At 41.3% G+C, this 12,004-nt stretch overlaps 2 protein-coding genes across 2 annotated transcripts in view; both read right to left on the reverse strand.

Moving 5' to 3' along the window:
- dhrs11a (dehydrogenase/reductase 11a) overlaps positions 1-1,553 on the reverse strand; it is a 21,293-nt gene extending 19,740 nt beyond the window's left edge. Inside the window, exon 1 of the mRNA XM_086225768.1 lies at positions 1,185-1,553. Coding sequence (XP_086081894.1) covers positions 1,185-1,316 — 132 coding nt within the window. The 5' untranslated portion in view covers positions 1,317-1,553. The remainder of the gene's footprint in view (positions 1-1,184) is intronic.
- Positions 1,554-2,187: 634 nt separating this feature from the next.
- ggnbp2 (gametogenetin binding protein 2) lies at positions 2,188-10,969 on the reverse strand. The gene is given in 15 exon segments (XM_086226005.1): positions 2,188-2,894; positions 2,897-3,070; positions 4,396-4,608; positions 4,693-4,841; positions 5,194-5,316; positions 5,409-5,541; positions 5,623-5,811; positions 5,891-6,065; positions 6,160-6,369; positions 6,512-6,625; positions 7,603-7,701; positions 8,691-8,944; positions 9,090-9,170; positions 9,938-10,064; positions 10,839-10,969. Coding segments are annotated over 14 exon segments (2,133 nt in total). The 5' UTR covers positions 10,049-10,064; positions 10,839-10,969; the 3' UTR covers positions 2,188-2,786.
- Positions 10,970-12,004: the final 1,035 nt, after the last annotated feature.

Consider the following 12,004-nt stretch of genomic DNA (forward strand, 5'->3'; position numbering starts at 1 on the left):
CATTATTGGCTGACAAGATAAGGAAGGTGCAGTACCTTAAGGCTGATGGTTACTTAGTGTGTGTGTGTGTTTTCTCCTGCTTCAGATTCATTCACAAGCAGCTGAAATGTAATTTTACTTCCGCCATCAACTTCTCCGTACCTGTCTTTAATTATATCAAAGAGTGTGATTAAAGCTGTACGCAGCTAATTGAGCACTCACTGACCTCAAAAATGTTGTGAGTATTATATCATGCTGGTTCCATATAGGTGGCTGAGTACTGTCATGGTGGTGCAAATGAATTAAGAGAGTCTGTGGACTGAGATTTCTCTGGCCCTGTATTTTTTATTATACACAATTAACATACTCACAATTATATAGAGGGTTGAATAATGTTATAATAATAATGATAAAATTGTGATTTTTATAATCATAAAAATCTATTCTGATCAACCAAAAGCTAGTACAGATTGATAATGTGGAGAGGCTGAAAACTGTAATGATTAAATATTTTTGTACTCATACTCAAGCACAGTTTTATCTCTGACTTCTGTTCCATAATTCTAAGGGCAGCCTGAGACAGGGCATCCCTTAACAAATTGAAAACTGAGGGGAAGTGAAACTTCACCAGCTAGTACAGTTTAACACAGGCATTGGTGGTCCCAAAAGTTATTGCCCCCCAAGTTATTAGCAGATTGACACATATATGGTCTGATGTCCTCTGAAATCACTGCACAAAATACACTTATAGACATGATTTTTATGTGATTATCACAAAGACAGGAACGCATAACATTTACCTCTTGTGGTGGATGACTGTGTCACAAAATAATATTAATTCAGTCGAGACGTCCAGGAATCATGTCCTACATACAATTGAGGACATTATAACATTGTTCCTTGTCTGATTTAACTGACACAGGATTTAATTTAACCTTAAAATTAAATTAGCAAGTTAGAATTCTATAATTATCAATGTCTATTTTTTTGCGTGGAATTGTTTTACGAGCATAACATCCAGCTTGCTACAAAACTTACATTTCCTATACTTCCCCCCCATTACCTTTGGGACAATAGCTGAAGTTGGACAGCTAATGTTAGCTAGCGCTTTAGCTAGTTTAGGATTGCTCTAAAGGAGCTAGCTTCTCAAATGAGTCGGGCCGACTAATTTTACAGCTGTTTATATTTTAAATTAGGGTGCCTACCTCTATTTTGTCGACACTCCTGGCACAACCGACAACCCTCATGCCTTGCTGGACCAGTGCCCGTGCAACAGCCGCTCCAATCCCCACCGAAGCTCCGGTCACCAGGGCCACTCTGCCTTTCCACCGCTCCATCTCCACAGCAGTCTAACAGCACTGTAACACCGAACGCCAGCTCCTGCGCTGCACACAGAAGTTCAACCACACACCGTGTCAGCTAATGTTACTGTGTATAATGTGTCCGAATTGTGGGATGCAATAGCAACAATCCCCTGTATCAGCATCCAGGAGAGCAGCAGAAATAGTGCGTAAACCCAGATCCATGCGCTCCTCTGGATGATGAGACCTGGCCGGGGTAAAAAAAAAAAAAAAAAAAAAAAGGTTCTCGTCACCGCCCACTTTCTTTTTGAGCTTCGTGGGTTGAGCGACGTTCCATGGACGGTTACTTACCACCACCTACCGGTGAAACTAAATTAACACGACTCATGGTTACATGGTACTTTCGAATTGTCAATAAAATAAACGATTTCAGGAAAAGTAAGGGATTATGTTACAGGATGTCAGAGGTGGACGGCGGTGCAGTGATTAGCGTAGTTATCACTGTCGCCTCACAGCAAGAAAGTTCTCCGATCCCCGGCTCGAGCACGGGATCTTTCTGTGTGGAGTCTGCTTGTTCTCCCCGTGCCTGTGTTGATTCTCTCCGGGTACTGCTGCTTCCTTGATTCTCTAAATTGACCGTTAAGTGTGAATGGTTCTGTCTACATGTGTTGGCCCTGCGATGAACTGCTGACCTGTCCAGGCTGAACCCCGCCTGAAGGCTGCTGGGATGCCCCCCCCCCCCTCCCACACACACACACACACACACACACACACCCCCCTGAACAGGATAAGAGGTAGAAAATGGATTTATTTTAATACTGTTCATGAAGATGATTTAGAAAGCATAAGAATACTTTATTCATCCCACAATGGGAAAATGTATATATTTTCAGCCAATATTTCAAACAATGTAAGATTACATGAAGGTACAAAGTCAATTTCCAAATAATGACATCATTTTTGGATTGTGTTGTCTATTGATCACATATAGTTTTACTGGTCTAAACTAAGTGTTTCAAACAATGACAACTAGCATTTCTCCGTCTTCTAAAATCAACACCTCAATTAACTCTAGATATGAATAAAAACAACAAATGTAGATTGCTTACTAATAAATATTCTTTATTTAGTAAATTTTCCACATTGCACTCTTGACATCACACCCAAATCCTTATAACAAATGGATGTTAATTCTCTGTAAAACCTTAATGCTTACAATTTCTGTGCACATTTAATGGCAAAACTTTTCCCACTACGTGTCACCAAAGAGGAAAAACAAATGAGGACATAAATAAGACTCCTAGAATTTATTCCTTTTGTCACAGTTTGATTAGAGATTCCACTGTGCTCTTACCCAACAACCCTAAAAACAACCAACAGCAGAGAGAACAATTAGGTGAACAGATGGAAACGTGTACTTGTGTGTTAGTACAAAGAAGAGAGAGAGATGATCAACAGAATCACATTTACTTTTAAAAAGTGACCAAACAGGACACAAAATGCATTTTAGAATGTAATCTTTTCTAAAGATGATGCAGCAGTGGTCATAGGTCTTTTCCCGGGAGAAGATATTATTTGTGCACTTCGTTGACACTGGTGGTGGCGGCAAAGCACTTATCACACGCTGGTGGCTTTCCATCAGTCGCGTGGCAGTAGTTAGTGAATTTCTCTTTCAGGAGCTGTCGGTAACGGTGACGGTTGCTGTAGAAGGACTGGTTTCTTTCTAAAAACGCCTGAATTTCATCCTGTGTCAGACAGCTCTCTTCATCTGTAGTCACTTCAGATTCATCCTGTATGAACACAACCAAATTGCCACAATTTAATATTGCATTCACCAGGTGTCAAAGACAATTTGTCAGAATATTCCCAAGACTTCTCCATTTTTCAATACCTTTTAAGAAAATTTTCATTAAAATCCATTCTTTAATGCATCTGTTTACATATGAAAAACAGAAATCCATCAAAGTTGACCAGATTATAAATACCATCTTAAAAGGATATTACGGATTTAATTTGCCCTAATACTTATGGAAACTACGTTCTCCGGATTGGTGCAGAAAATTCAAGACATGACACAAAAAGCTGTGGAAAAAATGGAAGTTATTTTATTTCCTGCCAAAACTGGACAACTCAATACTTTGTATGGCTTTTAGGTGACACTGGCTATTCAAAATTTCTTTTCAGAAACTATTGGGAGGGGTCGGGATTTTTGAATATCCATTAAATATTAAAATAGTGAATTATGCGACTATTTGTGACTTGTCTTGATGGCTTTTTTTGTAGTTTTGCTGACACCACAGTGTAGATGGAATATTTGTGGAATGTTTAGTAACAGTTCCGTTATTTTCTGAAAGAGGACACTATAGAAGAGACACTTGTTTGCTAGAGAAATGTGCAGAGACAACAGTTTTTGAAGGGAAAGCAGGAGTTCACAGCTGTGGGAAGAGCAAGATGGCCGCAGCCGGCCAGTTTGTTTACTGGAATGTGACCGTGATAAGTGGGGTGACATGAGAGGGGACGTGACAGAGTTTGTCTCAAAGAAAACAAAAATCAGTATGACAGACCGCAACATTTAGGAAGGAAAGCCTACAGTGATGAGCCGAAAAACACATACGCGGTAATAACATTTCCTCTCTTTTACTGTCTATGCTTACGCTTGTAATGTGACTGCATTTTATCAGCTGAATTCACAATAAAGCTGTTCTCTGGAACATGTCTGTCTGTTGCTGTTAAAGTAACTAGTAACATTAGGAAACAGTGACCAAACAGCATGGTTTATTAACGCAGCATCTTAACTAAATAGCTTGATGTTCAAGCTCGAAGCTGCAAAGAGTCTTGCTTTAATCACTGCTATGTCACCAAATGAGCACATTAAATACATAAGAAGCTACAGGGGCTCTCTCTGAAGTGCCACTCCTGTCTGTGCTGCAGCATCAACATTATTGGTGGGTGGCTGCCAGCAATGTTGGGCATTAACAATACTGATAGCATCACCATCTGTCCAGCAGCCTATCTGTCCTTCGACGCCAACCCAATCACATATCGAATCCTGAGTACCCGTCCCTAATGAGAGGAACTTCAAAAAGTCTGTTGGATCATAATATGTGCCACTTACCAGAAGTTCCACCAGACTTATGTTGGTCTTTGGAGGAGCTGCATGAAGGCTGAGCTTCTTTCGATGTACCATCCACGGTAATCGTCGTGCAATGCTGGCAATCTTATCTCCGTGACAGGAAGACAAGATGTCTTTGGTTCGGCAGCTGTGCAACAATGGTGGACTGAAGCTTGCTTTGATCCCATCAGACATAAAAGCTTCACCTCTTTGTCCCTGAATTGTATGCATACATTTATAAGCACATGGTCTTGAACACTGCTCATAAAAGCATGAATGTCCTGCAGCTTATGCTCTTACCTGATCGTTGCATAAACCCTTCCCCTTCCTTTTCTTCTTTTTACTCTTGCACTGGGTCTTTTCCTCAGAGCGCGGCCAGCAGTCCACACAACTGTCCGCTGCATCCTCCTCCTGGTCTTCGGCACAGTGATCCACATTTGAGTCGTCACCTGCAGATGAGGAATAAAAATAGTTTGAGTAGGCTTGCTGTGGTAGTGTCACCGGTATTCTGGCATCCACTACAGAACGTTGTTCATCCAATAAGTAACACTATAATAAGCATAAAAACTAATGCAGCTATTGTTCAAAGTAAAAATCGTATCACTTATCAATACACATGTTAAAGGAGAGTCATCTGTAACGTGTCAAGTGTAAATCATCAACACTGGTAGTGTTGTGTGTTTATTAACCATTGAGGGAGTAACTCCAAGAGGGACCTTAACTATGTGTGAAATGAATAATAAAAAGTGTGTTTCAAATAGGTTCAGAGTCCACGTCATCATGCAGCGACTCAAATCTGACCTGCTTCGTCATGGTTGCACATTCCTTCTGAGCAGGCGATGTCAGAGCCTTCTGGCGATCCTGTCTCACTGCCCTCAATACTTGAGTAGCCGCAGTCACTACCGTTGCTGTGGGGGTGCAAATCTGGAGAGAGAAACAAAGATGTAATTTAAATTCATTTTTGATTGATGTCGTAACTGCAACAGATTTCTGGCTGAGCTTGTGAGCATGTTTACCTTGTTTGGTGTTGTCTGGGCACTGACAGAAAGTGCTTCCATTGGCAGAGACGCTCTCCTCACAGCTGGCCTCCTCCTCCACATCGCGGCAACTGCAGGCCTCGCAACTGCCCTCCACCAAGTCCAGAGATCCCTTCAACACAACAGATGAAACCAAATTAACACACAAACACACGTTCATACGCCAGAGCGGCTTCATGCACCAGAATCCTACCTCATCATGACTTCTTTCCTTGTCCTCAGCCTGCTGTGCAGACATGTCAAAGCTGCATTTGTTTTTGCGTCGATTTTTCCGTTTTTGTCTCTTTTTCTCCTGCTTCAGCCCCTTGGCCCGCTCCTCCTCGGACAGCTCCTCCACAAACTGTTCTAGCCGGCTAATGCCCTGCATCTTCTCCACTGCCATCTAGAGGAATTAAACAGTGCCATTATCTGGTCAATCAGTTCTAAATGACACAATACACACAGGTCTCAAAGTTATGTACCTCAAAACTTTTGCGTAGTGCATCGATTCCTAAATGGAACAATATCTGCCAGGTCTGCTCCTCTGCTCTGAGTTTCTGCCAGATCTTATGCAGCCGCTCATAGAGATGAATGCCCAGACAGGTCAGGACCTCTTCTTGTGCAATGTCAATGGTCTTGGCATGTCTCTCTCTGCGTCTTTGAAACAACAGCATCATCAGACGGAGTCATATAAACATTCATGAATGGACGTGGAGAATCTGGCACATTCACCATTTCAACATTAACTTACTCATATCCTCCTGCAAACTCAGCCTCTGCCCGACCAAGGAGGTGAGCGATGAAGTCAGTCTCACAGCACACATGGATGTGATGTTCGTGGGGGCAACAGCAGAGTCCCTCATACAAAGCAGCACAGTACCCCTTCTCTTTACTGCAGTCCAACTCCCCTACCAGGATATTGTACGCCCTCAGCACTTTATTCTTACAGTCGGTGCAAAATCTGAGGAAAATAACAAACTATCCTTTAAGTCTGTAATACCGGGAGTAAAACAATACGTCACCCAAAAACTTTGTTTAGCCTGTCAACTACTGTCAAAGTGGTGTCTTGAGCTCTTTCAGAAATAGACCGAGTCACACTTTACCTGTGTTTCCGAAGATACGTCTCGAGAGTCTCCAAAAGACAGGCGCTGTCAATAATGACTACCTCATCCCTGCACTCCTGAGACATCAGTTCCCACACATCCATCCAGCTTCCCCTGTAAGCACACAGAACATTTCCAGCTGGGGTTGGTGGCCTGAAGCTGTAAACAACTGTTTGCACTAAGTGGCCCATTTCCACCACAAAGAGAAACATTCCAGCTCTTTTGGAGTAGTGTTTCTGGCCACGTGCTTGAAGGTCAGTCAGGTAATCGCTCTTCATCCTAGTTTTGATCTTCATGAACTCAACAGGGAAATTTCAGGTCCGATAATGGTGAAAATGCTTGACTGTCGCTCCTTTCAGTCCATGGGAACTTTTCCCCTGGAACTAGAACACCTCACAAACCTGGAGTCGACTGCAGGATCAGGGGCATAGCTTCGGAACATGACTTTACCCCCCAGAAAATCCCACTTCAGGAGGCAGTACTGTCTCAATTCCAGGAGCAATTAGGCTGTTGAGCCTATCAACCTCTCACAACAGACAACCTCCTTAAGTCAATTGACATAACAAATAACTTGCTGGGTAAACCCAGTGGGAGTTAAGAAAATCTGCTAGCACATCCTCCTGTTGGTGTTTAATTGCAATCATCGAGTCAATTTCTGCACTTACCACGGTCCACTGTATTAATGACATTAACGCTAGCCCTTTCTGCAAGTGGTGTCATCTACTATAGGAACCAATCAAGATCTAAATTACTCTTGGGTGGTGGTGGGGCAGCTCGATCAGTTCAATAACTTTCGAATGTTTAATGGTGGTTGTACTTTAACACCGCCAACATCTCAACTGGTACCATTTGGTAGAGCAAACTCATCTATTCTGTCCACACAAGAGCTTAGAAAACAAGCTAGAGTTGCCATGGACAATAGAACACGAAAGACATGAAAGATTTCCCATAGCCTACTATACACCAGTATTAATATACGCTTGTCTCGACTTCACAAGGGTTTGCATGTTGTTGTGACCGGTTAAAAATCCTGGCGTATCCCATTACACAACCCTTTGATGTGAAGGAAAATAGATTAAAACTGTACTCACCCCAAAGGTTTAGGTTTATGCGTGTCTAAGGAGTGTAACTGGCATCGTTTGTTCTTTTTACTTCTTGGAATGGCATCAATCATATCATTTAACTTTGACCTGCAAATAGAAATAGATAAAAGTGAGTTTATACTGTATGAATACAACATCCATGCAATAAGAACATCTGTAGTCTTGCTACTTGTAATATTAATGTCCCCAGTGATTGTGTAATCAGAAACATGGCCTCTGTTAGAGGAAACTGAAACCCTTTTTCCAACGAGACAGTTCTTGGGCTTGTTCAGAGCCCATACCCAAGTGATGCACATGACATCATTCAGCTTTACCAGCAGCAGAGTGGATGCATTTTTGTCCTTGGTCAGCAGTTTAGTAAGTGAATATACAGATTTTTATTTTTGTATACTACTTTGGTCTTTATTTAAATGGTCATTTATTTCGTTTACAATTTTAAACATTTTCAAATTAAAGTGAGTTATTTGTTTAAGAAATTAGCCTTCTGCATATCTTTCGATAGTTCTACCGGTACAAAATTGATGTGCAATGAACGTTTAAAGGGTGTACTTTCAGTCCAGGACAAAATTCACTATATTGGTTGCAGATATCAGTCATGGGGAATTTTTTTTCTGCTCTAAAGTAGGTATGCAACTCCAAATCCTGTACTGGTCAGGCCCTAGTTTCTACAGACAAAGGACAGACTCCTGGCTGGAGGAACTGGTTCCAGGCTGGTAACAAATCTCCACTGTTCTCAAACTAAGAATTGCTCAGGTCAGGGGATTGGGGTGGGGTTGCAACATACAACACCAACCAACCAAAACTTTATGATCACCATGTTAAAAAAAAGAAAGAAAGAAAAAGGAAAAAAACAAAACAAAACACCACAGTATCAGTCACATCATCAAAAACTGCCAGTGACTGACTTGAAAAAATGTATCTACAATATTCAATATCCAACAACAACAGAAAATATTTCTTGTTCATCTTACGTGTTTACATTTTGGTTCTCTGGTTGTTTACTGACAGAGGAACTTGTTGATATTCCTTAAACCCACTCTGGTAAGAAAGCAAGTACTTCATGGCATCTTTCTTACCCATGGACGTAGAAAAGGGTGTAGAGCTTCTTTACATCTGTCAGACAGGCCTTGGTGACAGAGAGCATACCAGTGGGTTTCACTGTGAGCGGCTCCAAGGCTGGGGTCCCCGATTCCATTAAATGGGAAAAGAGGCGCTCTACACTTCGTCTGCAGCCCACACATGGCACCAACTGAGATAACGCACCATACACGTCTCTGGACATCACCATCAGGGCGATATTCAAGTCCAGCTGTTTCAACTTGGAGTGATACTAAAGGTCGAGAGATCATATTTGTGTTAAAACCTTCCTGACAAATCAACTGTACTGTACATAACCTACATTTCAGCTCGGTATATGAATGGACAAACAAAAATCCATTTGAGGAAGAGCCACTGTGTAACATTACACTACTGACCTCAATGAACTGTTTCCAGTGAGAACTGTTCATTTCATGTCTGTCAGCATCCATGACATCATCAGAAAACTCCATCACCATCTGTCAAAAAGAGAATATACGTCACTTCATGTACATGAAAGACATCCTCATTTCGGCCTACTTGTCCCGTGTCCGCCGCTATGTTTACCTCTATTGTTTTGATGTCATACATACCAAATTGCTTGTATCATGCTGACTTATCAGTCAACACTGTAAATGAACACCATTCGGTAGTACAATTGTATTCCTCTAATCACAGCTGTGCCAAAACTTCAGCAAACTTATCTAACTACAGATTTGAGATCATTTCCACTGCAGTTATGTATAAGTGGACCAATAACCTTCAGTGAGTATGCTGAGGTGTATGGCGGTCGCAGATTACTCTGTGGTTTATTATGTGGTATTACGACTTAAAAAAACTGCACCCATCACATTGCAGTTATATACCTCTGTCACAGTGACCTTGACCACCAAAAACTGGATGTTTGAAGCCCATTTACATTTCCTTAAGAACTTCTTGCAAGATTATGTTAATGGGAATAGGAAAAAAACTGAACAGAATATTGTTTCACAAAACTTTACTACATTTTTTCCCCCCTAAATGGACAGTACAGCCTAGGAACGGATATAGATTTGTCTCACTACAATCATCATGGCCAACCACATTTCAGTATACATGTGAAGATACTTTATTTTGATAATCTTCAGTGTTTGATTATAGCCTTAGATCATTAAATCGGCAGGAGAATGAATGTGAACAGATGTCTAAAAGCAGACCTAATTGCCTTCAGAGCCATTCGTGTTATTACATAGGAATTGTTACTTACTGTGAGAGTATCATCAATATACAGTGGAATCTGTCTCTCAAGAAATTGGTAGTCTTCTTCCCCCTCCCTGCAAATTGCTACCAGGCGTGCCATGAAGTCTTCCTGTTTCATTTACAGTGCAGCTCACCTGCAGGAGCAACCACATCTGACGTCAGCACCCACGACACCAAGCTAATAAGAGTCCTATGCAGCATTACTGCAACATCACACTGCAACAGTTGCAATCGATGCTATTCTTAAAACAACATGACATTGAAAAAGGGTACGAGATACAAGTAATAATACGTTACTAAAGCTCGCAACACGATTGTTTAATCCCAATTGAGGAGCACGCACTCCCACTGACCCAGATTTAACGTTAAGCAGCTAAATTAGGAAACAAACCAGAATAACCGGAGCTTTGAGGGGGAAATTAAAATATCAGCTGTAAAAAAAAACGCATTGTCTAAAATCACTTAAGTATGCGAACACGAGAAGGCCACGTTGTCGTTAATCTGATGGATAGAATAATCCACCCGAGACTAGCCAATTAACGTTAGCATGCTAGCTAATATCAAATTACCATGCTATCGCCATGAGTAGAAAGCCGGTCAGTGACGCGGTCGTACCTTTGCAGTGTTGTCAGCGTTTAATGGGGTGTGTCACTTTTAAACAGATATTATAAAGTACACTGGTAATAATCGTTTCCGTGCGCCTTGTCAATGCTAGCAAACTTGGCTACCGTACTTAGCATTCCTGTCCCACACCGCTTGCATTAGCAGGCTAATATAAAGTTCAACTGGGTGACGGGCTAGTTCGCGTCTGTCACTTTAAACAGCTGTTCTTCTTATGATTGATTATAATCCGCCACTTTGACAATATAAACTGACCTCCGTCCAAAAACAACTGCTTCTGTACTCACCCGCTTTAAAAAGTTCCTTTATTTACGATACAAAAATAAATAGGTGCGACAGTGACTGAGGCTGCTACGGTGCTGAAGTCCTCATTTCTCATTTGTTGCAGCCCTTTGCCTCTTCTCAGATATTAATAGTGGGAGTAGGTGCGTACCGCCACCTGCTGTACCAAAGTGGCATCACACATTGATCTTTTATTTGGCCACAATTAGGCTATGGGTTAAATTTCTCCTCGAGGAGGTTTGCACAGGATTGACAGTAACATTACAATAACCTACTCAGACAACATTCAGATTACTATTATCATCAGCTGTGGGTGGCATGGTGTAAGATCTAGAGTAGAGTATAGTAATTATAAGGTTACTGGTATGTCCTTGATTTAAAGTGTATCCTAACTTAATATGAACTTGTTTTTTAAAAAAAACAAGCACTTGTATATAGTAATAGTACATAATTCTATACAGTAAATCTGTAATCTGACACGTTGTCTGAGGGCGAACAACTTTCTGCTATCAAAAATGGTGTGTCAGTTTGATTAGATAAAGCTTGCGCTGATAACCTCATTGTATTCATAGAAATTTCATTTCAGAGTGACAAAGGCCAAATTAATTAATTGGCAGGATAAGAATGCCTGGAGTACATCAGCTATATACTTCAGCTAAGCTCACTGACCTAGTAGTAGTACTGTAAGCCAAAACAGCACTCAGAAAAAGTTTTACAGTTCTCTTAAAGTTACAGCTCAGTTGTATTATTTGGGGCGATTGGTTGTTTCTTACAAGCTGAGAACTGTATCCTCTTCCCCTTACAGACTGAAGTGTAAACAGCAGTAGAGCACTGACGTGCGAAACGATTTTGGTACTCATCACAACATGAGGCAACCACAATACAGTATTTCTGGTTGAATTCTTTGGGGGGGATTTTTTTGTTCTCCTTTCTCCTACGTGAACTGTTTTGGTCTGCTGTAGCACGTTTGTCTTTCCTGGCCACTGGAGATTAGGGTTGAGGAATGTTACAGTATCAGGAGTATATTCTCCATTGTTCCTAAAACCGAAAAGTAGTCCTCTCTGCTGCTCTTTTTCAGTTTCTACATCCCTCTAACCCCTCAACTCACTTTTCTGTGTGTACCCACACCATCTCCCAGTGTGTCATCCTGGAGGCCAACTGTGGCTAAGGG

Source organism: Aulostomus chinensis, chromosome 15 (assembly GCF_037954235.1).
Source record: "Aulostomus chinensis isolate RoL2024-O1b breed Wild chromosome 15, RoL_Achi_v1.0, whole genome shotgun sequence".
NCBI classification, from domain to species: Eukaryota; Metazoa; Chordata; class Actinopteri; order Syngnathiformes; family Aulostomidae; genus Aulostomus; species Aulostomus chinensis.